Source organism: Balaenoptera acutorostrata, chromosome 10 (genome assembly GCF_949987535.1).
Source record: "Balaenoptera acutorostrata chromosome 10, mBalAcu1.1, whole genome shotgun sequence".
NCBI lineage: Eukaryota > Metazoa > Chordata > Mammalia > Artiodactyla > Balaenopteridae > Balaenoptera > Balaenoptera acutorostrata.
Genome location: NC_080073.1, coordinates 47,914,345 through 47,940,841, shown reverse-complemented (window position 1 = coordinate 47,940,841; position 26,497 = coordinate 47,914,345). Strand labels below are relative to the sequence as shown.

Sequence of the window (26,497 nt, the reverse complement as noted above, 5' to 3'; positions counted from 1 at the left end):
GAATTTATTAAAGGGAAGGGTTGCTGCCAGAAGAGCAGGCCGGCTTCCTGATAATCAGGGAGAGCCGACCTGGAGCAAGGGTTACTGGTCTGTTTTTATATCCAGGGAACAAAGGAAGTTACGAGTCACCTGCTGTTTGGGCAGGGTATGCATACTTCCAGTGTGCAGAGCAGGAGAAGAACGGGGCAAATACCTTTCCTTATATGGGTTGGGAAAGGGACAGGGCATGCTACTTGGGAGGGATCAGGGATATTGTAATGGTTGCTACGTGACAGAGTGATCCGGTAACTCCCTGTCCCTCGATGTTGGCCCTTTGAGTTCATCTTGTCCCTTGTCCTTGGAGCACCACAATGAATTGCTAATTAAAGCCAAGAGAGCTTTAAAATTTGCTCAGTTGAATTTTGTTAACGGGAGAAAACATTTGAAAGCTGTGGTCAGGAAAAATTTTGTGTGCCTGTGGACTGGGAATGAGCAAGTATCCCTGGTTGTGGTGGTGATGGGGGAAGGGACTGTCCTGAACGGAACCTTCCTTAGGATTTGGTTCCTCTCCTTGAACGGGGCCCCAGAGGGTAATGAGTGGCCCCCTTTACAGCTCCTCCTGGCCAGCCTGGTCATCTAGATCTTGCTGGTCCCTGATTTGACCCCTGGCTTTGATCCCGTTCTTCCCTGGAGGGAGGGAGCCCTGGAGGGATGCCCTGAACACACATGGGGAGGGGTGTAGGAAAACAGGACAAGACGGATGGAGCTCTGGGGTACCAAGAGAAGGCAGGCGCCCAGTGGGTTAGGTGGGGGGGGTGTGGGGACCACCTCCTGGGCTGGGCTCAGAGGTCGTCCAGCAGGGCACTTGGTCCCGGGAGAAGCCGAGACGTTAGCCCTCCCAGCTTCCTAGAGAGGCCGAGAGGCCCGGGGCGGTGACGCGCTTGCGCGATACGGGGTCAGCGGAGAGCCGGGCGCGGGGCTGCTGGCGCGGCCTGGGCTGTGTGGTCAGGGGACCTAGGGGCTCGCGGCCTTGGGAGTCGGTGAGCGGGGCGGGGGGCGGCGTGGGGGGGGGTGAGCGGGGCGGCGGGGGTTGTCGTGGGGGCGCGGGGTTCCCGGCGGGCGGCGGGTGAGGCTCGGCCTGGAGGCTGCGCCCGGGCTGGGGTCTGGCCTGGGAGCCCAAGCCGCCGCGGTGAGGGCGTATCTGCCTGCGCTTCGCTGCCCGGGGCGCGAATTTGGAGTAATGGTTTCTGTGTTTTATCACTTCTCCCAATTATGCAAACAAAGCGTATTCATTACATGTAATTAGATGACGCGGGTGAGCGTTAGAAAAGTGAAAGTACCCGCAATCCGTTGTTTTCGTTCGGAGGCTTCCTGACCTTTTAAAATTTGTGCACGATTATGCAAACTCTTATACATGTACAAACATATTTTTTTAAGAAGTGGGATTATTTTACTCGTTTTTAAAGATATATAATCTATATATTTTATTTTTAATTAAAAAAATTGAGGTGTAATCCACATAGAACAACATATTGGTTTTAGATGTACAACATAATGATTCCGTATTTGTATACTGTTGCTTTTAAAAAGCTCTTTTTAGTAGTATTGTGATAAAATGTACATAACATTTACCACACGATACATAAAAATTGATCATTTAAGCCATTTTAAAGTGTATAATTCAGTGACATGTACATTCATATTATTGCTTTTTGAAAATTGTATCGTCTTCAACTTGTGGAATGCATTTGTTCATATATTGGTTAAAATTGGGGCCAGCAGTATGTCACCACTGAGACATATTTTTGCAAGTATAATTAAAAAAAACATTTTGTTTGCACTTTATTTTCCATAGTACACATTACATGAAGCTGTAAATGCTCAACAAGTGATGTGTATTAGGTTGATTGTTTGTTTTCAGAATGAAAGAGTACTATATAAAATACAGTTTTTAAACACAAGGTAAAGCTGTAACCTAAAACCACTCTGCTGTCTTCTCACTTACATTGGCCTAAGAAATCAGAGAATGTTCACCTTCTTAAGTTAAAAGTGTGGCCAGGAAACAACACCATTCTGTTTCAAACTGTTTGCATTTCAGAACTGAAAACTTATTAATATTAGGTGGGTTATTTTGCAAGGAAGTGTCAGAGAGCAGTTTTAGCTGTAATTTGATTTCAGGGAACTTTCCGTCTGTTATACGCATGTGTATTTTCAGGGGCTGAAAATGTGTGTGTTTTCAGGGGCTGATGAATGCGTCTGCTCTTACATGTTGCTCTTAATGTTGAGGAAAGGCCGACAATTTTTGGTCAAAAACCCCTATGTGTACTTATAAGGAAGGAAAACTGATAAAAGCATAAAAGATAGTAACTTTGCCACTGTTAAGTTTTCTGTGGCTCCCGGTATCCAGGAAGTATTAATGCATGAGCATTCTATGATGTCATGCTCAAGAGTAAAAATACAGAAAGTGTAGTAAAATATGACTCATATTACTTTGCAATCTTCAGTATTTTTAATATCAGAAACAGTCTGAAAGAGGTCCCTCAGGTGTCATCATGTGCTCCACAAGATTGAATTTTTGAGCTTATATTTTTCCTTCCCTTATCTTAGACCCCTTATCTTCCTTTCTTGCTTTATTTTACCACATAGCACCTGTCACTATCTCTGTCTCATTGCCTGTCTTCCCATAAGCTGTTCAAGGCAGTGCATTTTGTCTGCGTTATTCACTGCAGAGACCTTAGTGCCTAGAACATAATATAGATGCTTAGTAAATATTCATTAAATTAATGGAAGAGTGAATTCAAATTGTAGATAACAATTGACAGTATTCAGTATCCTTGATTGCCAAGTTAATCCTTAATATCCAAGATAGAGATAAATTAAGAAAAACAGTAAGATCTCAAACATCTTCAATTTAAAAACCTTTTTATTTTGAATAATTGCAGACACACAGAGGGTGTCAGAACTTTACAGAGTTCCCTTATATCTTTACCTGGTTTACCTAAAGGTAATATCTTGCATAACCACAGTACAGTCATCAAACTTAAGAAATTTGCGGGGGTCCAATACTATTAATTAAACTGCTGATTTATCCAGAGTTCATCACTGTCTCGCTAATGTTCTTTTTCTGTTCCAGGATCCAGTCTACAATCCCTCATTCCATTTAGTTGTCACGTCTTCTAGTTCTCCTTCAGTCTGTGACAGTTCCTCAGTTTTACTTGTTTTTCATGATTTTGACACTTTTGAAGTATTTTGTATTTGTAATTTTAGAGTGACCCTCTCGATTTGGTTTTTTTTTTTTTTTTAACATCTTTATTGAAGTTTAATTGCCTTACAATAGTGTGTTAGCTTCTGCTTTATAACAAAGTGAATCAGTTATACATATACAATATGTTCCCATTTCTCTCCCCTCTTGCATCTCCCTCCCTCCCACCCTCCCCATCCCACCCCTCTAGGTGGTCACAAAGCACCGAGCTGATCTCCCTGTGCTGTGTGGCTGCTTCCCACTAGTTATCTATTTTACATTTGGTAGTGTATATATGTCCATGACACTCTCTTACCCTGTCACATCTCACCCCACCCCCTCCCCATATCCTCAAGTCCATTCTCTAGTAGGTCTGTGTCTTTATTCCCGTCTTGCCACTAGGTTCTTCATGGCCTTTTTTTGTTTTGTTTTGTTTTTCCCTTAGATTCCGTATATATGTGTTAGCATACTGTATTTGTTTTTCTCTTTCTGACTTACTTCACTCTGTATGACAGACTCTAACTCCATCCACCTCATTACGAATACCTCCATTTCATTTCTTTTTATGGCTGAGTAATATTCCATTGTATATATGTGCCACATCTTCTTCATCCATTCATCTGTCGATGGACATTTAGGTTGCTTCCATGTCCTGGCTATTGTAAATAGAGCTGCAATGAACATTTTGGTACATGACTCTTTTTGACCTATGGTTTTCTCAGGGTATATGCCCAGTAGTGGGATTGCTGGGTCATATGGTAGTTCTATTTGTAGTTTTTTAAGGAACCTCCATACTGTTCTCCATAGTGGCTGTATCAATTTACATTCCCACCAACAGTGCAAGAGTGTTCCCTTTCCTCCACACCCTCTCCAGCATTTATTGTTTCTAGATTTTTTGATGATGGCCATTCTGACCGGTGTGAGATGATATCTCATTGTAGTTTTGATTTGCATTTCTCTAATGATTAATGATGTTGAGCATTCTTTCATGTGTCTGTAGGCCATCTGTATATCTTCTTTGGAGAAATGTCTATTTAGATCTTCTGCCCACTTTTGGATTGGGTTGTTCGTTTTTTTGTTATTGAGCTGCATGAGCTGCTTGTAAATCTTAGAGATTAATCCTTTGTCAGTTGCTTCATTTGCAAATATTTTCTCCCATTCTGAGGGTTGTCTTTTGGTCTTGTTTATGGTTTCCTTTGCTGTGCAAAAGCTTTTCAGTTTCATTAGGTCCCATTTGTTTATTTGTGTTCTTATTTCCATTTCTCTGGGAGCTGGGTCAAAAAGAATCTTGCTGTGATGTATGTCATAGAGTGTTCTGCCTATGTTTTCCTCTAAGAGTTTGATAGTGTCTGCCCTTACACTTAGGTCTTTAATCCATTTTGAGCTTATTTTTGAGCATGGTGTCAGGGAGTGTTCTAATTTCATACTTTTACATGTTCCTGTCCAATTTTCCCAGCACCACTTATTGAAGAGGCTGTCTTTTCTCCACTGTATATGCTTGCCTCCTTTATCAAAGATAAGTTGACCATATGTGTGTGGGTTTATCTCTGGGCTTTCTATCCTGTTCCATTGATCTATATTTCTGTTTTTGTGCCAGTACCAAACTGTCTTGATTACTGAAGCTTTGTAATATAGTCTGAAGTCAGGGAGCCTGATTCCCCCAGCTCCATTTTTCGTTCTCAAGATGGCTTTGGCTATTCGGGGTCTTTTGTGTTTCCATACAAATTGTGAAATTTTTTGTTCTAGTTCTGTGAAAAATGCCAGTGGTAGTTTGATAGGGATTGCATTGAATCTGTAGATTGCTTTGGGAAGTAGAGTCATTTTCACAATGTTGATTCTTCCAATCCAGGAACATGGTATATCTCTCCATCTATTTGTATCATCTTTAATTTCTTTCATCAGTGTCTTATAATTTTCTGCATACAGGTCTTTTGTCTCCTTAGGTAGGTTTATTCCTAGATATTTTATTCTTTTTGTTGCAATGGTAAATGGGAGTGTTTTCTTAATTTCACTTTCAGATTTTTCGTCATTAGTGTATAGAAATGCAAGAGATTTCTGTGCATTAATTTTGTATCCTGCTACTTTACCAAATTCATTGATTAGCTCTAGGAGTTTTCTGGTAGCATCTTTAGGATTCTCTATGTATAGTATCATGTCATCTGCAAATAGTGACAGCTTTACTTCTTCTTTTCCGATTTGGATTCCTTTTATTTCTTTGTCTTCTCTGATTGCTGTGGCTAGGACTTCCAGAACTATGTTGAATAATAGTGGTGAGAGTGGGCAACCTTGTCTTGTTCCTGATCTTAGTGGAAATGGTTTCAGTTTTTCACCATTGAGGACAATGTTGGCTGTGGGTTTGTCATATATGGCCTTTATTATGTTGAGGAAAGTTCCCTCTATGCCTACTTTCTGCAGGGCTTTTATCATAAATGGGTGTTGAATTTTGTCGAAAGCTTTCTCTGCATCTATTGAGATGATCATATGGTTTTTCTCCTTCAATTTGTTAATATGGTGTATCACATTGATTGATTTGCGTATGTTGAAGAATCCTTGCATTCCTGGGATAAACCCCACTTGATCATGGTGTATGATCCTTTTAATGTGCTGTTGGATTCTGTTTGCTCGTATTTTGTTGAGGATTTTTGCATCTATGTTCATCAGTGATATTGGCCTGTAGTTTTCTTTCTTTGTGACATCTTTGTCTGGTTTTGGTATCAGGGTGATGGTGGCCTCGTAGAATGAGTTTGGGAGTGTTCCTCCCTCTGCAATATTTTGGAAGAGTTTGAGAAGGATAGGTGTTAGCTCTTCTCTAAATGTTTGATAGAATTCACCTGTGAAGCCATCTGGTCCTGGGCTTTTGTTTGTTGGAAGGTTTTTAATCACAGTTTCAATTTCAGTGCTTGTGATTGGTCTGTTCATATTTTCTATTTCTTCCTGGTTCAGTCTTGGCAGTTTGTGCATTTCTAAGAATCTGTCCATTTCTTCCAGGTTGTCCATTTTATTGGCATAGAGTTGCTTGTAGTAATCTCTCATGATCTTTTGTATTTCTGCAGTGTCAGTGGTTACTTCTCCTTTTTCATTTCTAATTCTGTTGATCTGGGTCTTCTCCCTTTTTTTCCTGATGAGTCTGGCTAATGGTTTATCAATTTTGTTTATCTTCTCAAAGAACCAGCTTTTAGTTTCATTGATCTTTGCTATTGTTTCCTTCATTTCTTTTTCATTTATTTCTGACCTGATCTTTATAATTTCTTTCCTTCTGCTGGCTTTGGGGTTTTTTTGTTCTTCTTTCTCTAATTGCTTTAGGTGCAAGGTTAGGTTGTTTATTCGAGATGTTTCCTGTTTCTTGAGGTAGGCTTGTATTGCTATAAACTTCCCTCTTAGCACTGCTTTTGCTGCGTCCCATAGGTTTTGGGTCGTCGTGTCTCCGTTGTCATTTGTTTCTAGGTATTTTTTGATTTCCCCTTTGATTTCTTCAGTAATCACTTCGTTATTAAGTAATGTATTGTGTAGCCTCCATGTGTTTGTATTTTTTACAGATCTTTTCCTGTAATTGATATCTAGTCTCATAGCGTTGTGGTTGGAAAAGATACTTGATACGATTTCAATTTTCTTAAATTTACCAAGGCTTGATTTGTGACCCAAGATATGATCTATCCTGGAGAATGTTCCATGAGCACTTGAGAAAAATGTGTATTCTGTTGTTTTTGGGTGGAATGTCCTATAAATATCAATTAAGTCCATCTTGTTTAATGTATCATTTAAAGCTTGTGTTTCCTTATTTATTTTCATTTTGGATGATCTGTCCATTGGTGAAAGTGGGGTGTTAAAGTCCCCTACTATGAGTGTGTTGCTGTCAATTTCCCCTTTTATGGCTGTTAGTATTTGCCTTATGTATTGAGGTGCTCCTATGTTGGGTGCATAAATATTTACAATTGTTATACCTTCCTCTTGGATCGATCCCTTGATCATTAGATAGTGTCCTTCTTTGTCTCTTGTAATAGTCTTTATTTTAAAGTCTATTTTGTCTGATATGAGAATTGCTACTCCAGCTTTCTTTTGATTTCCATTTGCATGGAATATCTTTTTCCATCCCCTCACTTTCAATCTGTATGTGTCTCTAGGTCTGAAGTGGGTCTCTTGTAGACAGCATATATATGGGTCTTGTTTTTGTATCCATTCAGCCAGCCTGTGTCTTTTGGTGGGAGCATTTAATCCATTTACATTCAAGGTAATTATCGATATGTATGTTCCTATTCCCATTTTCTTAAATGTATTGGGTTTGTTATTGTAGGTGTTTTCCTTCTCTTGTGTTTCTTGCCTAGAGAAGTTCCTTTAGCATTTGTTGTAAAGCTGGTTTGGTGGTGCTGAACTCTCTCAGCTTTTGCTTGTCTGTAAAGGTTTTAATTTCTCCATCAAATCTGAATGAGATCCTTGCTGGGTAGAGTAATCTTGGTTGTAGGTTTTTCTCCTTCATGACTTTAAGTATATCCTGCCACTCCCTTCTGGCTTGCAGAGTTTCTGCTGATAGATCAGATGTTAACCTTATGGGGATTCCCTTGTGTGTTATTTGTTTTTTTTCCCTTGCTGCCTTTAATATGTTTTCCTTATATTTAATTTTTGACAGTTTGATTAATATGTGTCTTGGCGTGTTCCTCCTTGGGTTTATCCTGTATGGGACTCTCTGTGCTTCCAGGACTTGATTAACTATTTCCTTTCCCATATTAGGGAAGTTTTCAACTATAATCTCTTCAAAAATTTTCTCAGTCCCTTTCTTTTTCTCTTCTTCTTCTGGTACCCCTATAATTCGAATGTTGGAGCGTTTAATGTTGTCCCAGAGGTCCCTGAGACTGTCCTCAGTTCTTTTCATTCTTTTTTCTTTATCCTGCTCTGTAGTAGTTATTTCCACCATTTTATCTTCCAGGTCACTTATCCTTTCTTCTGCCTCAGTTATTCTACTATTGATCCCATCTAGAGTATTTTTAATTTCATTTATTGTGTTCTTCATCATTGCTTGGTTCCTCTTTAGTTCTTCTACATCCTTGTTAAATGTTTCTTGCATTTTGTCTATTCTATTTCCAAGATTTTGGATCATCCTTACTATCATTATTCTGAATTCTTTTTCAGGTAGACTACCTATTTCCTCTTCATTTGTTAAGTCCAGTGTGTTTTGAGCCTGCTCCTTCATCTGCTGTGTGTTTTTCTGTCGTCTCATTTTGCCTATCTTACTGTGTTTGGGGTCTCCTTTTCACAGGCTGCAGGTTCGTAGTTCCCGTTGTTTTTGGTATCTGTCCCCAGTGGCTAAGGTTGGTTCAGTGGGTTGTGTAGGCTTCCTGGTGGAGGGAGCTAGTGCCTGAGTTCTGGTGGATGAGGCTGGATCTTGTCTTTCTGGTGGGCACGTCCACGTCTGGTGGTGTATTTTGGTGTGTCTGTGGCCTTATTATGATTTTAGGCAGCCTCTCTGCCAATGGATGGGGTTGTGTTCCTGTCTAGCTAGTTGTTTGGCATAGGGTGTCCAGCACTGTAGCTTGCTGGTCGTTGGGTGAAGCTGGGTCTTGATGTTGAGATGGAGATCTCTGGGAGATTTTTGCCGTTTGGTATTACGTGGAGCTGGGAGGTCTCTTGTGGACCAGTGTTCTGAAGTTGGCTCTCCCACCTCAGAGGCACGGCCCTGATGCCTGGCTGGAGCACCAAGAGCCTTTCGTCCACACGGCTCAGAGTAAAAGGGAGAAAAAATAGAAAGAAAGAAAGAAAGAGGCTATAATATAGTGAAGTAAAATAAAGCTATTGTAAAGCAAAGCTATACAGACAAAATCTCACCCAGAAGCATATACATATACACTCACAAAAAAAAGGAAAAGGGGAAAAATTAATATCTCCTGCTCCCAGAGTCCACCTCCTGAATTTGGGCTGATTCGTTGTCTGTTCAGGTGTTCAGCAGATGCAGGCACATCAAGTTGTTTGTGGAGTTTTAATCCGCTGCTCCTGAGGCTGCTGGGAGAGATTTCCCCTTCTCTTCCCTGTTCGCACAGCTCCTGGGGATCAGCTTTGGATTTGGACCCGCCTCTGCGTGTAGGTCGCCTGAGGGCGTCTGTTCCCCGCCCAGACAGGACGGGGTTAAAGGAGCAGCTGCTTCGGGGGCTCTGGCTCACCCAGGCCGCGGGGAGGGAGGGGTACAGGGGAGGCGGGGCGCGCCTGCGGCGTCAGAGGCGTCGTGACATTGCAGCAGCCCGAGGCGCGCAGTGCGTTCTCCCGGGGATGTTGTCCCCGGATCCCGGGACCCTGGCAGTGGCGGGCTGCACAGGCTACCGGGAGGGGCGGTGTGGAGAGTGACCTGGGCTCGCACACAGGCTTTTTGGAGGCGGCAGCAGCAGCCCCAGCGTCTCACGCCCGTCTCTGGGGTCCGCGCGGCTCGCGCCCTTCTCTGGAGTTCGTTTAGGCGGCGCTCTGAATCCCCTCTCCTTGCGCGCAGCGAAACTAAGAGGCAAGAAAAAGTCTCTTGCCTCTTCGGCACCTGCAGACCTTTTCCCGGTCTCCCTCCCAGCCAGCTGTGGTGCGCCAACCCCTTCAGGCTGTGTTCACGCCGCCAGCCCCAGTCCTCTCCCTGCGATCCGACCGCAGCCCGAGCCTCAGCTCCCAGCCCCGCCCGCCCCGGCGGGGGAGCAGACAAGCCTCTCGGGCTGGTGAGCGCTGCTCGGCGCCGAGCCTCTGTGCGGGAACCTCTCCGCTTTGCCCTCCGCACCCCTGGGGCTGCGCTCTCCTCCGTGGCTCCAAAGCTTACCCCCTCCGCCACCTGCAGTCTCCGCCCGCGAAGGGGCTCCTAGTGCGTGGAAACCTTTCCTCCTTCACAGCTCCCTCCCACTGGTGCAGATGCCGTCCCTATTCTTTTGTCTCTGTTATTTCTTTTTTCTTTTGCTCTACCCAAGTACGGGGGGAGTTTCTTGCCTTTTTGGAGGTCGGACGTTTTCTGCCAGCGTTCAGTGGGTGTTCTGTAGGAGCAGTTCCACGTGTAGATGTATTTCTACTGTATCTGTGGGAAGGAAGGTGATCTCCGCGTCTTACTCTTCCGCCATCTTCTCCCTCCTCTCGATTTGGTTTTGTCAGATGTTCTCCTGCTTAGATTGAGGATGATATCAATATGTCTTCTTACTGGTGATACTACTCTTCTTTTTTTTTTGGTTGTGTGGGGTCTTAGTTGCGGCTCGTGGGCTCCTTAGTTGTGGCAGGCGGGCTCCTTAGTTGCAACTCGCCAGCTCCTTAGTTGTGGCATGCGAACTCTTAGTTGTGGCATGCATGTGGGATCTAGTTCCCTGACCAGGGATCGAACCCTGGCCCCCTGCATTGGGAGCGTGGAGTCTTATCCACTGCGCCACCAGGGCAGTCACTAAATTATTGTAACTTTGGCCATTGGGAACTCTTTCAAGTTGGCTCCTGTTTCCCCTTACATGCTCCCTTCCTTTTTTGTGTCTTTCTCTGATTTTCAGGCACCCCAAGCTACTCATCTTGTATTTTCATCTCCCCCAGCCCTGGAATCAACCATTTCTGCAAGGATTCCTGGTTTCGTTTATTGTAGAATGGTATTGAGAAACCAAATTTTGGGCACTAGGTTGAGCTCATTTCTTAATTGGCAAATTTGTATAAATATTATTTTAACATTTTAAATGTGTACTAGAAGCAATCCTTCTTTAGTGGCAATTGTCTTAGAAACTTGTTTGTTTATTATTAGTGTATAAAATAAACCTTATGTACTCTCTCACTGGCAGGAAAAAGATGAGAACAAGAGATTACTTAATGGGGACTTTAAAAGGAAATCAAAATTACATTGCATATTGCTTTGCAATGTTGTGTTGCTTTCTGCTGTGTAACAGGGTGAATCAGCTATATGTATACATGTGTCCCCATATCCCCTCCCTCTTGCGTGAGCAAATATTTATTGATTAACTATTGTGTGTCAGGTAATGGGGACCTATTGTAATAAATATGGCAGCTCAGATTCCTAATCTTATGAAGTTTACACTGTAATTGGGGAAAAAGGGAACGATAGGGACATCATTGAAATTTCTGAATATATTACCTAAAAGGTATGTAACCTAAAAGGTATGTAAGAAAGAAAACAGAAATTCATAAATTCATAGAACACCAATGACTTAGATATAATTTTAAAATAATCCTTCTTTGACACATCTGTTGACATAGCATTCCTTAAAGATGTGTCATACTGAAAAAGCGGGAATACTATAGTCCCATTCTGCTGGTAGATACTCTTTGAGATTCCCAATTAATATATTGCCAGGCTCTGAAAAGTTCTGAAAGTAAGATATCTGTTTCATTTTCTTTAAGCTTTCCAAAGCTTGTATTTTTTTTTTTTACAAATGCAGCTCTGTAGTTTTTACCAGATCATATAAAAATGTATTTGAAATACTATCATAAAGAACAGTATAAAGAAGCAAATATAAATCATCTGAAATCACACCATCCTGAGATAACCACATAAACATTTTACTGCTGCCGTTCCTTTCTTTTCATCTCTCCACATCTGTATAATGACACAGTCAAATGTGTATTTAGAGATTGTTCTAAAATACTGTCCTTATTGTATATGCACTTTTCTCTTTTTTTCTTTTCTCTCACCTCTCTATCCTGAAAATCACTATTAAGGATCTGGCTGTTACTTTATTCCATATTCATATTATCATGTACAAATTTTTGTGTAAGAAGATGTTAAATAGGATTGGTCCTGTACTCAGAGTGGGCTGAAACCCTAAACAGAAATGGTGAATGATAAGTGTCAAAACATTCTAACCATTTTTAGAGAGAGGCCCCAGACACATTTTCACATGACTTATTAAAAGGTGAACAAAATTGGGCCTGTGAATCTTAGTCACCCCCCAACTTGAGCCTATGTGTGACTATTTATTTATATGAAGAGTGTTGGTTGGCCTGAGAGTGAGCCAGCATTTCCTCTTCCTAATATAGGAGGGAATGCTGTCTTCCCACGTGCCAACCCAAGTGCAAGAGTAGGGAGTGAGGAAGGCAGTAATAAAGTCCTTTGAGAAGATTAAAGGAGGCTTGCATAAGAAGATTCTGCCCTGTTATTTTCTGACTGGATGCTTGTTGACCTAAGGAAACTAACTCATCAGCCCAGCCAACACCACATCCACTTCTATTACAAAAGAATTCTGAGAATATGATATAGTCCTACAGGAGTTTGGGGAATACGCCATAAAATCAGAGGCTGCTAGAATTCCCCTGACATCAGAATAAGAAGAGAAGATTGCGATGGGAGTAAAGTACATTTCCACAGATGTGGGGCAAGAGGGTAAGTTTTCCATAAGTCAGGTGATACCATAGATGTAAGTAGGCTGAAGCCGCCTTAACAGAATCCCCTTTCAGGGTACCTGGCAGAAGGAAACGACCCCAAATATAAATCCTTTGAAAAGGAGGTAAGAGAACATTTTAAAAGGATAAACCAAAAGTGCATCACTCAAATTAGGAAAAGGTGGACTATAAAAGGCCACTGCACCAAGGTGCCTGGGGTAGGAGTGCCAACGAAGAATCTACAAATGCATTCTCAAGAGGAGCTAGCAGCAGTTGGATGTCTGCCGTAACAGACAGCATATAAGAGCCAAGAAAGAACTCCAGACAGCATCAGATTTTGCCTGGTTGCCTCTCATTTCTTTTCCCTGCTCTGACACTGGAAGAATCAGAAGCAGCAAGAAAGTGAGGAAGGCAAGCAAGAACAAGATAGAAAAACAGTGAAAGAATAGGTGGTACTACATCACTACTTACCCCCTCCCTTCTCATCTTCCTCACTGCCGCTTTGCAGAAGCAAGAATCCAGCCTGAGCTAGGGGTAAGGGAGAAGATTTGAACTGGTTGAGAGATTGAAGTTTTGGTATTAGGTTAGCCTGGGTTTTTTATTATCTTTTTAAAGAAATATTTATTTATTTGGCTGCCTCAGGTCTTAGTTGCAGCACACAGGATCTTTGTTGCCTCACCTTTTTAGTTGTAGAATGCAGGATCTTTAGTTGCGGCATGCGGGATCTAGTTCCCTGACCAGGGATCGAATTTGGGCCCCTTGCGTTGGGAGTGCAGAGTCTTAGCTACTGGCCCGTCAGGGAAGTCCCGGTTTTTTATTATCTTAAAAAATGGGTGGAACTGCCAAGAGATCTGAGATCAAGATTAATTCAGGGACAAGGAATATCCCAGAAAGTCTGTTTGGACATCAGTGGAGAAAAGTAAGTTATTTCCTTTTTGCATTCCCTTGAGACTATCACATTTAATAAATAATATATAGATATAGATAGATAAATACAGATATCTTGTATATATATATCATGTGTGTATCACTATTAAATATATAAAATGCAAAAAAAATTGCATATAAGATGATAGAGCAAAATGACAGAAGAAAATGTCCCTGAAAAATGCCCATCTGCTTGCTTGGGATTTCCCCTGTTCTTTTTTTTTTTTTTTTAATAAATTTATTTATTTATTTACTTTTGGCTGCGTTGAGTCTTCGTTGCTTCGCGCAGGCTTTCTTTAGTTGCGGTGAGTGGAGGATACTCTTCGTTGTGGTGCGCGGGCCTCTCATCTCGCTGGCTTCTCTTGTTGTGGAGCACAGGCTCTAGGCTCTAGGCGCACGGGCTTCAGTAGTTGTGGCTTGCAGGCTCTAGAGCAGAGGCTCAGTAGTTGTGGCGCACAGGCCTAGTTGCTCCGCGGCATGTGGGATCTTCCCGGACCAGGGCTCGAACCCGTGTCCCCTGCATTGGCAGGCGGGTTCTTAACCACTGCACCACCAGGGAAGTCCTCCCCTGTTCTTTTGAAAGCCATTTTCATTTGGGAATGAAACTGGGCGGAGGGATGAAGCTCTGGGGGAGAAGAGGCCTGCTCCATCTCAGGTTGCTCCACAGGCCTGGGGGCTCCCATCTGTGGTATAATCTTAACAAGTTGATGAATGAAGCTTTTCTTCTGTCCTCAGAAGCTAGTTGGGACCTGGAAGGAACCCTGAGGCATTAGGATACCTGAATTTAATTGGGCAGTTTCAGCTCACTGGCCCCATCTCTTTACTATGCTGTGGGGCTTTCATTCAGACTTCGAAAGGCCCAGGAGGTCATTAACTTTTTTTTTTTTTAAAGGAATGGTTTTCTTTTTTTTTTTTTAATTTTTTTTGGCTGTGTCGGGTCTTAGTTGCGACATGTGGGATCTCTGTCTCAGCATGTAGGAATTGTGGTGCACGGGTTTCTCTCTAGTTGTGGCCCTCGGGCTTCATGGCGCGTGGGCTCTCTAATTGTGGCGTGGAGGCTTAGTTGCCCCGCGGCATGTGGGATCTTAGTTCCTTGACCAGGGATTGAACCATCGTCCCCTGCATTGGAAGGCAGATTCTTTAACACTGGACCACCGGGGAAGTCCCAGGAAGTCACTAACTTTTATCCATGTTCATGGTTGCAGGGGCTGGACTCAGAGGGCTGGAATCTTTTGCCATATTCACAGGCAGTTGCCCTCATTTTTCTGTTGGTCCGTCTTCTCATCACCTCTTTACAAACGCTTCACTGACCTCTTTGGACATTTCTGCAGCAGCTGCTTCAGAACAGGTCAGCTGGGAGGCTTATGTTTGGTGCTAATTTCCCTGTGGGTCTCAATTTCCTGAGATAGGTCAGTGCCATTTACATTTCCCGCTGGGTGTGTTTCTTCAAAATATTTCTCTCTGGTCTCCAGTTCATTCTGTTGCGTCTCACTCCCGGATTTCTCTGCACCTGAGTGTCTTTCTCTTCGCCAGTCTGTTCTGCAATAGTTCGGCTGGGAAAGTCTCTCGCCTCTTCCTGTGACTCTCAGCTTCCTCCTGAGCAGCTCCCGTTGGTGCTGCTGCGGCTCAGCAAGGCTGGAGCCTGCCACTGCCGCTCCGGAGGCACCTTTCCTCTTCAGCCTCCTCTTGTTGTTGTGTCTTCAAGTCTCTTTTTACAGGCCTTCAGTTATGTACCTTATCACTTCTCAGTTTTCCTTTGCTTTTGTTTTCTCTGTGTACTTATTTTCCTTACCCCACCCCCTTGCTTCTCAGCAAAGCTTCATTTCTCTGCCAAAACTTCAGCAGCTTCCAAAGTAGTTCTTCAATTGATTCTCCATCCCCTTGTAGCAGCACTGCAGTTTCTTTTATCTGGATGATGGTGGGGATATTGAATAATAGCCTCCGAACTGAGAAGAAACTTTGAGACCGAAAAATGAAGCAGGCAACTCCATGAAGTGTAATTATGACATTTATTGTGGGTACTTACATAGTGGCAGTATGGGCGGACAGCCACCAGAGGCATTTGCAGCTGAACTCTGCGCTGCCAGAAGGGGCATGGGGGAATTTATTTATTTATTTTTTTAAAAAAAATGTTTTCTTATTTATTTATTTAATTTATTTATTTTTGGCTGCACTGGGTCTTTGTTGCTGTGCGCAGGCTTTCTCTAGTTGCGGAGAGCCAGGGCTACTCTTCATTGTGGTGCGCGGGCTTCTCATTGCGGTGGCTTCTCTTGTTGCAGAGCACGGGCTTTAGGTGTGCAGGCTTCAGTAGTTGTGGCACATGGGCTCAGCAGTTGTGGCTTGCAGGCTCTAGAGCACGGGCTCAGTAGTTGTGGCACACGGGGTTAGTTGCTCCGTGGCATGTGGAATCTTCCTGGCCCAGGGCTCGAACCCGTGTCCCCTGCATTGGCAGGCGGATTCTTAACCACTGCACCACCAGGGAAGCCCCGGCATGGGGGAATTTAAAGGGACCAAAGCTAAAGATAGAATCTGACTACTAAGCGAGAAGCACATTCGTGCCAGTGGGAACTGGGGGTTTCTCCTCCCTTCTGAGGTCTCATGAACATTATTCCTCATGGACCATTAACCATCTGGACTAGCAAAATGCATTCTTCCAGTTTTCGTATCAGATGAAGGCAAGAGTAAGAGTTGATAGGGAACTTATCTGGCTTGGGTGCATTCCTCGTGAGTAGGCTAAAGCTCAGAAAGGGGACTGTGGGCCTAAGATGGAGCTGACAAAATGAAGTCAGTGTGGTCCAGTCACATAGATGGCATGCTTTCTTCATCCCATCTCAGTTTACAGTCATCTTTTTGGACAGTCCTAGCAGTACTTGCTGAGTTCAGGAGATGTTTATAGGTGATGATGGCTTCTGGTTGAAGTAACGGTTTCTTTAAATTTTCTTAACAGTGGTGGGAGGTGGAAGGTTCCACCCTTTCAGGGGAAGATGACCGACCATCATCTGTGACTTGTGCACTGAGTAATTGGGCCACTTTACAACAGGTGCCAAGGTCTGCAGTCTACCTCATACTTCAGTTGGAGAACGGAGGGAATGAAAAGTGCCCATGAGCTGAGAAGATAGCTTAAGACTGAAAAAGAAGGCAGGCAGCTCCATATAATCAGTGGATCAGTTTATTAGAGGGTAATTTACTCACATGGTGAGATCAGGTGGATGAACTAGAAGCATTTGCAGCTGTACTCCGCACCACTGAGGGGCCACTGGGACAGCTTTATAGTTAACCTAGGTATGGGTGTATGTGCTTGGAAATAGGAAGTGCATTTCTTTTTTCTTTTCTTTTTTTTTTTTCCAGGAAGTGCATTTCTAAGTCAAGTTTCATGAATGGGTAACTAGTCTGGTGGGCGATGGGAATGTGTCAGTGAAGGTCTTCATCGTTGTTTGGAGACTGTTAGAGCATAGAGGCCACCTGGAACTAACGATCCTAAAACAATATCTATTAACTACAAAGCCCTTGATGACAGAAAAGTGATTTTACCTCATAGTACAGTTACAGGAAGGGTCACTGGAGGGACAGGAGGAATTGAATGGGCCCATGATGGTGGCAGTTACGCTAACAGCCATACATACTTCTTTGTAGACTCTTTTGGTTTGGTTTTGTTTTAATATGCTCTTTCTTGCTTTTTTCTTTTGCATGTTGTGGTTTTGGGCAGCATTTTACTCTCTTTTGTTCTCTACCTCATTTGTCAATTTTTGTCGTACCTTGTTCTCAGTTCAACCAGCCTTCTTTGGTTTGGTTGTTGACTCGGTGGCTAAAACAGAACAAGGGCCAGCCGGGTTTCTTTTCCCTTTTGCAGTTACTTGAGCTGCAGCCACCATCTACATACAACTGCCCTTCAAGGACGTGTAACCTATTCTGCTGAGTGCCCACCTCTTCAGTCCTGAGAGCTGATACTCAGTACCCTTTTTTTTTTTTTTTTTAATTGGCTGCACCATGCGGCATGTGGGATCTTTAGTTCCTTAGTTTCCTGACCAGGGATTGAACCTGGTCAGTGAAAGCATCAAGTCCTAACCACTGGACCTCCAGGGAATTCCAGTTGCTTTGTTTTTTAAGCAGAATTATTGATCACTTTGCTGATTATAAAAATAATGTACAATTCAGGGAACATAGAAAAACAGGAATGGAAAGCCCTCTAATCCCACTTGCCAGAGGAGGTAAACTGCTGAAAACACTTTGGTGGCCAAGGCTTAGGAACTTTTTTGTGCATATGCAAACTGTGCTTTATTTTTATTTTGTTTAAGACATAAATAAGTGAGTTCATAACTATAATTTCTAAAACTTGCCTCTTAGTTTACTTTTTTTGGGGGGAAATTGGGAAAAGACAAAAAATATAAAGAAGAAAATAACAGGCAGGCGTATTTCCAACACACAGGAGTAACCTCTTCTAACATTTTGGCATATTTCCTGTCATCATTGTACAATCTTAAAAAAAAACAGAAGAGACCTTGTACATAAATGTTGTGTTAAAAAAATCAAATCATTACAAATAAACTAAAGTCTCCCTTTAACTGTTATTTCCAATCTCTCCACTCCCACAATCAGCAGGAGTTTTTGTAAATCCTTTTAGGCCATTTAAAAACCTTTCGAGTGCTTTTATGTACATCACACCTAACAAATTTACACATAAATATGATTTTAGGTTTTTTCTCCAGTTATACCTAAGTTCTTTTTAACTTAGCATATGTTTTTGATACTGTTGGGAAAAGCAGTCAGGTGCAGCTGCTTCTCTCTAGCATAACTCTGCAAGAGTAGCCCTGGCTGAGGACATTTTCTTGCAAAGAAATCAAGAGCCCTCATAGCCTGTGCTGTGCTTACAGCCTTTTGAGGGACTATCTTTACCTGTTCAGTGCTTAATCTATACCCCTTTTTTCTTCTTCTTTTTTTCCTGGAGAATTATGTTTTATAAAAAAATTTGTTTTATTTTATTTTTGGCTGTGTTGGGTCTTCGTTGCTGCGCACAGGCTTTTCTCTGGTTGCGGTGAGTGGGGGCTACTCTTCGTTGTGGTCCGCGGGCTTCTCATTGCGGTGGCTTCTCTTGTTGCTGAGCACGGGCCCTAGGCATGTGGGCTTCAGTAGTTGTGGCATGTGGACCCAGTAGTTGTGGCTCTCAGGCTCTAGAGTGCAGGCTCACTAGTTGCGGCGCACGGGCTTAGTTGCTCCGCGGCATGTGGGATCTCCCCTACGGGCTCGAACCCGTGTCCCCTGCATTGGCAGGTGGATTGTTAACCACTGTGCCACCAGGGAAGCCCCCCTTTTTTCTTCTTAAGTGCATGTGTCAGTGGCCCCCAGGCCCTCCCTTGCTTTCTGTATTTCAGACCCCATGGGTAAGGGACCAAGGTCCTTCTACTGTATCATGAAGGGTGGTGCTGGTATCTGTTCCGCCCTCATGGCTTTGGCTGCGAAGTGGATCCGTTGGTCATGGGGGACCAGTGGATTGCAGGGGATTGAATCTTGTACACACTATTTTCTTCTCTTGCTCTAAGTGAACACTGTATCACTTGAGCCTAGTGTGTGTGTTGTCTGTTCTCAGGAACTTAGAATTGGGCTCTGGTCTCTTCTGTGGGTGGCACTTACCTGCTTTTTAACCTTGGTTGCATAGCATGACCACCCAGTGAACAGTGAAACAATGGTATTGTTTCTTAAAGGTCTAGTACAGTCTTTTAAATTGTGGTATGGTATTTCATCCTATCAAGTGCTATACTTTTATTTAGTTGTATTGATGGGCAAGTAGGTCATTTCCAATATTGTGTTATTACAAAGAGTACTTTAGTGAACACCTGTGTAAATGCCTGAAAACCTGTGCAAGTGTTTTTCCAGGGAGCTTCCTAGAAGTGAAATTTCAGGGGCATAGGTAATGTGACTTTAGCTTCACCGCAGACTTTCAAACTACCTTTCCTAGTGGCTGTACACATTTACACTTCTGCCCAGTGGTTTGTGCTTTTTTTTTTTTTTTTTGGACAAGAGGTATTAAAAATACTGACATAGTCGTATATCACCCTTTTTCCTTTTGTTTTCTTAAGAAATCCTTGCTTACCCCAGGGTTCTTACTCTCTTTTGTTTGTTTTAATATTTATTTATTTATTTATTTGGCTGTGTCAGGTCTTTGTTGCAGCACACAGGATCTTTAGTTGCGACATGCGAACTCTTAGTTGTGGCATGTGTGATCTAGTTTCCTGACCAGGGATTGAACCCGGGCCCCCTGCATTGGGAGCATGGAGTTTTAGCCACTGGACTGCCAGGGAAGTCCCTCTTTGTTTTTGAAGTTAAGTCTTTAGCTAGAACTCCTTTTTTGTGTGATCCCCTGCGGGTACTGAAGGATGGCTGTATCCATCTATCTAGGAATGGAGTTGCAAGTAGTAAGTGTATGTTTAACTTAATGGTGCCTGACTGTTTTCCATGTGGCTGCACAATTTACATTTCCACCAGCAGTGTATGAGTGTTCCAGTATCTATCTCTACATCCTTACCAACATATGTTATTTTCTGACTGTTTGATTCTAGCCATCCTAGTGGATGTGAAGTGGTATCTTATTGTGGTGTTGATCTGCTTTTCCCTGATGACTGATGTTGTTGAGTATCCTGTGTGTTTTTCAGCCATCTTTTTATTTTCTTTGGGGAAATGTCTGTTAAGATGCTTTGTCTAATTTTAATTGTGTTGTCTTTTTATTATTGAATTGCAAGTTATTTATGTTTTCTAGTGACAAGTCCCTTATAAGATATGTGATTTGTACACTTTTTTTTTCCCACTCTGTGGGTTGTCTTTTCACTTTCTTCATGTGACCTTTGAAGCACAAGAGTTTTAATTTAGGTGAAGTCCAATTTATCTATTTTTTCTTTTTTTGCATGTGGTATGCATTTGGTAGAATCCATTGACTAATCCATTGTCACAAAGTATTACACTTACATTGTATATAGGAATATTATAGTTTTAGCTTCTTACATTTGGGTCTTTGATCCATTTTGAGTTAATTTTTGTATATTGTATTATGTAGGGGTCCAACTTCATTCTTATTCATGTAGACATATAGTTGTCCAAGTACCACTTGTTGAAAAGACTATTCTTCCTCCCTTTGAGTGGTCTTGGTACACTCGTTAAAAGTAAATTGACCATAGACAGTTTTTGGACTCTTAATTCTGTTTCGTTGATCTGTGTGTCTGTCCTTATGCCAGCACCACACTGTCTTGATGACTGCTGCTTTTTTATAAAGTAAGTTATGAAATCTATTCTCCCAACTTACTCTTTTTAGTTTTAGTGATTCAATTTTTTAATATATTATACTCACTCAAAGTTATTATAAAATATTGCTATAGTCCCTGTGCTGGACAATATATGCTTGTAGCTTATTTATTTCATACATAGTAGTTTGTACCTCTTAATCCTCTACCTCTGTCATGCCCCTCCTCCCTGCCCTCTCCCCATTGGTAACCACTAATTTTTTCTCTGTTTCTGTTTTGTTATATTCATTTGTTTCATTTAAAATTTTTATTTATTTATTTATGTGGCCACACCACACGGCATGTGGGATCTTAGTTCCCTGACCAGGGATCGAACCCACGCCCCCTGCATTGGAAGCTCGGAGTCTTAACCACTGGACTACCAGGGAAGTCCCTGTTTCATTTTTTAGATTGCATATTTAAGTGATAACATACAGTATTTGTCTTTTTCTGATTTACTTCACTAAGCATAATACCCTCCATGTCCAACCATGTTGCAAATGGCAAAATTTCATTCTTATTTATGGCTGAGCAATATTCCACATCTTCTTTGATCCATTCATTTGTTGATGGACACTTAGGTTGCTTCCATGTCTTGGCTATTGTACATAATGCTGTTATGAGCACTGGGGTGCATGTATCTTTTCAAATTAGTGTTTTTGTTTTCTTTGGCTATATACCCAGGAGTGGAACTGCTGGATTATATGATGGTTCTATTTTTAGTTTTTTGAGGAACCTCCATACTGTTTTCCCTGGTGGCTGCACGAATTTACATTCCCACTAACAGTGTACGAGGGTTCCATATCCTCACCAACATTTGTTATTTGTGATCTTTTTGATGATAACCATTCTGACAGATGTGAGGTGATATCTCATTGTGGCTTTGATTTGCATTTCTCTGATGATTAGCAGTGTTGAGTATCTTTTCATGTGCCTGTTGGCTGTCTATATGTCTTCTTTGGAAAAATGCCTATTCAGGGTTTCTGCCCATTTTTTAGTTTGGTTGTTTGCTTTTTTGACATTGAGTTGTGTGAGCTATTTATATATTTTGGATATTAACCCTTTATTGGTAATATCGTTTGCAAATATTTTCTTCCATTCAGTAGATTCTCTTTTCATTTTGTCGGTGGTTTCCTTTGCTGGGCAAAAGCTTCTGTGTTTAATTAGGTACCATTTGTTTATTTTTGCTTTTGTTTCCTTTGCCTTAGGAGACAGATCCAAAAAAATATTGCTATGATTTATGTCAAAGAGTGTTCTTCCCGTGTTTTCTTCTAGGAGTTGTATGGTTTTTGGTCTAACATTTAGGTCTTTAATCCATTTTGAGTTTAATCTTTACTTCATTTTGAGTTTATTATTGTGTATGGTGTGAGAAAATGTTCTAATTTTCATTCTTTTACATGTAGCTGTCCAGTTTTCCCAGCACCACTTATTGAAGAGACTGTCCTTTTTTACATTGTATATTCTTGCCTCCTTTGCCATAGATTATTTGATCATAAATGTGTGGGTTTATTTCTGGACTCTCTATTCTGTTCCACTGATTTATGTGTCTTGTATGTGTGTGTGTGCACACATATGTGTGCAGCACCATACTGTTTTGATTATTGTAGCTTTGCAGCATAGTCTTAAATCAAGGAGCATATCTCCAGCTTTGTTTTTTTTTCTCAAGATCACCTTAGCTATTTGGGGTCTTCTGTGGTTTCATATAAATTTTAGGAGTATTTGTTTTAGTTCTCTGAAAAATGCTGTGGGTTTTTTGATAGGGATTGCATTAAATCTGTAGCTTGCTTTAGGTAGTATGGACATTTTAACAATATTAATTCTTCCAATCCATAACCACAGGATTTCTTTCCATTTCTTTGTTTCATCTTCAGTTTTCTTCAATAATGTTTTTTTAAATTAATTAATTAATTTACTGGCTGTGTTGGGTCTTTGTTGCTGTGTTCAAGCTTTCTCTAGTTGTGGCGGGTGGGGGCTACTCTTTGTTGCGGTGCACGGACTTCTCATTGCAGCAGCTTCTCTTGTTGTGGAGCATGGGCTCTAGGCACGCGGGGCTACAGTAGTTGTGGCACGCGGGCTCTAGAGCGCAGGCTCCGTAGTTGTGGAGCACGGGCTTAGTTGCTTCACGGCATGTGGGATCTTCCTGGACCAGGGCTTGAACCCGTGTCACCTGCATTGGCAGGCGGATTCTTAATCACTGCACCACCAGGGAAGTCCCTCAATAATGTTTTATAGTTTTCAGAGTATATAGATCTTTCACCTCCTTGGATAAGTTTATTCCTAGGTATTTTATTCCTTTTGATGCAATTTTAAATAAGGTTGTTTTCTTGCATTCTCTTTCTGATTCTTCATTACAAGTATATAGAAAAGCAATAGATTTGGGTATATTACTCTTGTATCCTGCAACTTTACTGAATTCATTTAGTCTAACAGTTTTTTGGTGGAAGCTTTGGAGACTTTAGGGTTTTCTATATATAGTATTATGTCATATGCAAAAAGGGACATTTTTACTTCTTCCCTTCCAGTTTGGTTGCCTTTTATTTCTTTTTCTTGTCTGATTGCTGTGGCTAGGATTTCCAATACTATGTTAAGTAAAAGTGGCGAGAGTGGGCATCCTTGTCTTGTTCCTGATTTTCGAGGGAAAACTTTCAGCTTTTCATCCTATGGTGTTAGCTGTGGGTATGTCATAAATGGCCTTTGTTATGTTGAGATGTTTCCCTCTAAGCCAACTTTGAAGAGAATTTTTATCATGAATGGATTTAAATTTTGTCAGATGCTGTTTCTGCATCTATTGAGATGATCATGTGGTTTTTCTTCTTCATTTTGTTAACGTGGTGTATTGCATTGATTGATTTACGGATGTTGAGCCATCCTTGCATTCCCTGGAATAAATCCCATTTGATCATGGTGTGTGATCCTTTTTATATATTGTTGAATTTGGTTTGCTAATATTTTGTTGAGGATTTTTGTGTCTAGGTTCATCAGAGATACTGGCCTGTAATTTTCCTTTTTTCGTAGTGTCTTTGGTTTTTGTATCAGGGTAATGTTGGCATTGTACAATGAATTTGGGAGTGTTCCCTCCTCTTCAAAAGTTTGAGAAGAATAGGTATTAGCTCTTCTTTATATGTTTGGTAGAATTTGCCTGTGAAGCCATCCAGTCCTGAGATTTTGTTTGCTGGGAGTTTTTTGATTTCTAATTTAATTTCACTATTAGCGATTTGTTTGTTCAGATTGTCTGTTTATGATTCAGCCTTGGAAGAGTGTAGGTTTCTAGAAATTTATCCATTTCTTCTAGGTTGTCCAGTTTGTTGGCATGTAACTTTTTGTAGTATTCTTTTATGATTTTTTTGCATCTCTGTGGTATCGGTTGTAATTTCTCCTCTTTCATTTATTATTTTGTTTTTTGGGGTCTTTTCCCTTTTTTTGTTAAAGAGCCTGGCTAAAGGCTTATCAGTTTTGTTTATCTTTTAAAAAAAAACAAAACAAAACCAGACAGTTCTTAGTTTTATTGATCTTTTCTGTTTTTTTAAATCTCAATTTTATTTATTTTCTCTCTGATCTTTATTACTATTATTTCTTCTGCTGACTTTGGGCTTCGTTTATTCTTCTTTTTCTAATTCCTTTAGATGGTAAGTTTGGTTGTTTGAGATTTTTCTTGTTTCTTGAGATAGGTCTGTATTGCTATAAACTGCTTTATCTGTGTCTCAGATTTCAGAAAGTTGTGGGGGGTTTTTTTTGTTTTTTTTTTTTAAGAAGGGAGTCATTATTTTTTAAAATATTTATTTATTTATTTATGGCTGTGTTGGGTCTTCGTTTCTGTGCAAGGGCTTTCTCTAGTTGCGGCAAGCGGGGGCCACTCTTCATCGTGGTCCGCGGGCCTCTCACTATCACGGCCTCTCTTGTTGCAGAGCACAAGCTCCAGACGCGCAGGCTCAGTAATTGTGGCTCACGGGCCTAGTTGCTCCGTGGCATGTGGGATCTTCCCAGACTAGGGCTCGAACCCGTGTCCCCTGCATTAGCAGGCAGATTCTCAACCACTGCGCCACCAGGGAAGCCCGGTTTGTTCATTTTTACTATGTAGAAATACCACTGATATTTTTTTAAAGTATAAAAAAATTTTCTTCTAGTTTTTTTGAGATATAATTGGTATACAGTACTGTATAGGTTTAAGGTGGACAGCAGAATGATTTGACTTACATACATCATGAAATGATCATCACAATAAGTTTAGTGAGTATCCATCATCTTATTTAGATACAAAATTAAAGAAATAGAAAAAAAGTTTTTCTTGTGATGAAAATTCTTAGGATTTTCATCTTTCTTAATAATTTTTATATATAATGTACAACAGTGTTAATTATATTTATCAAGTTGTACATTACATCCCTAGTACTTATTTATCTTATAATTGGAAGTTTGTACCTTTGACTGCCTTCATCCAGTACCCCCCACCCCTGCCTCTGGTAACCACAAATATGATCCCTATTCCTGGTCTGCTTGATTCTGACAGGCTCCACTGTGCAAATGTTCATGAGTCCTTTTCTCAGAAATCCAAAGATGATCCTAACTAACAACATCTACTTGCACCATCCTTCTCAAATCCCTCCTGAACAGTAATGTTGGTTATTTCAGTCTCTTGCCAGTGACTTCTGATGTCCCAGCAAATGGCATTGTCCCCAGCAGTGCTGAAAAGATACTCCCGAAGGCCTAGCAGTGATATATACAACTAACGCAGACTTGCTTGCACTCTACTGGGTAGACCTTGAACAGGAGTGATGCCTCCAGGCAGATGGTATGCTGTCCATCCAGCTCAGGCCAAGGCTTCAAGGGAGCGAGGACGCCTTCACATGGTAAAGAAGGAAGAAGAGGATGAAAGCTACGCTTCAGTGCCAGCTGCCAGACCACAGACACTCAATCGTCCTGGCCAGGAGCTGTTCCGCCAGCTCTTCAGACAGCTTCGCTACCATGAGTCTTCTGGGCCTCTAGAGACTCTGAGCCGGCTCCAGGAGCTCTGCCGCTGGTGGCTGAGGCCAGATGTTCTTTCAAAGGCCCAGATTCTGGAGCTGCTGGTCCTGGAGCAGTTCCTGAGCATCCTGCCAGGGGAGCTTCGGACCTGGGTGCAGCTGCATCACCCTGAGAGTGGTGGGGACGTTGTGGCCTTGCTGGAAGAGCTACAGAGGGACTTCGATGGGACACCATGGAGGGTGAGTGTGAGCAAGCGTGCGGTGCCCAGTGAACTCTGCCTGCTCATGAGCCTGCTTGTGGGTGGGGGGGTGGGCCTCTGAACCTTCAACATGGAGGAATTCAGGGAAAGTCTTCCCTTCTCATTCCCATGGCACCTGAGCAGCTCGACCCTAAGCTAAGGACCATTTAGCAGGCAGCCCTTCCCTCCTTCCCAGAGGAATATAAGCTCCAGGAAGAAGAGGGTCTGCAAGTATCCATAAACAGTAATGAGGTTCTGGGCACACTGACTTACTGTGCATAAAGTACATCTCTACATACCTAACTTGACTTGTACTGACCTGTAAAGTGGGAGTGGTATCTCTTGCTCGTACATGGGGGAATTAGTGTCAGGATCCTTGGCTTCTAAGTACATCTTGAGACCTAGAAGAGCAGTCTACACAAACCATGTTACTTCTCTCTCAGTAAACTTTTGAGGATTTGTTCTGTGCGGGGGAGATGGGGAAAGAAGAGTGGTGAGGGGCAGCCCAGGGCTAGGAAATTGGAAGATCACAATTTTAGACTGCATTCCACAACCTCGGTGTTCTTG

The 26,497-nt window shown here is 41.9% G+C and overlaps 1 protein-coding gene across 9 annotated transcripts in view; it reads left to right on the top strand.

Annotated features, from left to right (window-relative positions):
• Positions 1-26,497, top strand: part of ZNF445 (zinc finger protein 445) — a 45,444-nt gene that overhangs the window by 4,233 nt on the left and 14,714 nt on the right. For 4 of the 9 annotated variants that reach the window (XM_057554625.1, XM_057554624.1, XM_057554623.1 and 1 more), the window contains exon 2: positions 25,360-25,931. In XM_057554625.1, coding sequence (XP_057410608.1) covers positions 25,503-25,931 — 429 coding nt within the window. In that variant the 5' untranslated portion in view covers positions 25,360-25,502. Of the gene's footprint in view, positions 1-848; positions 1,020-14,667; positions 14,811-25,359; positions 25,932-26,497 lie in introns of those variants that run through there. The other 5 variants (XM_057554622.1, XM_007193480.3, XM_057554621.1 and 2 more) reach the window with 5 other exon arrangements.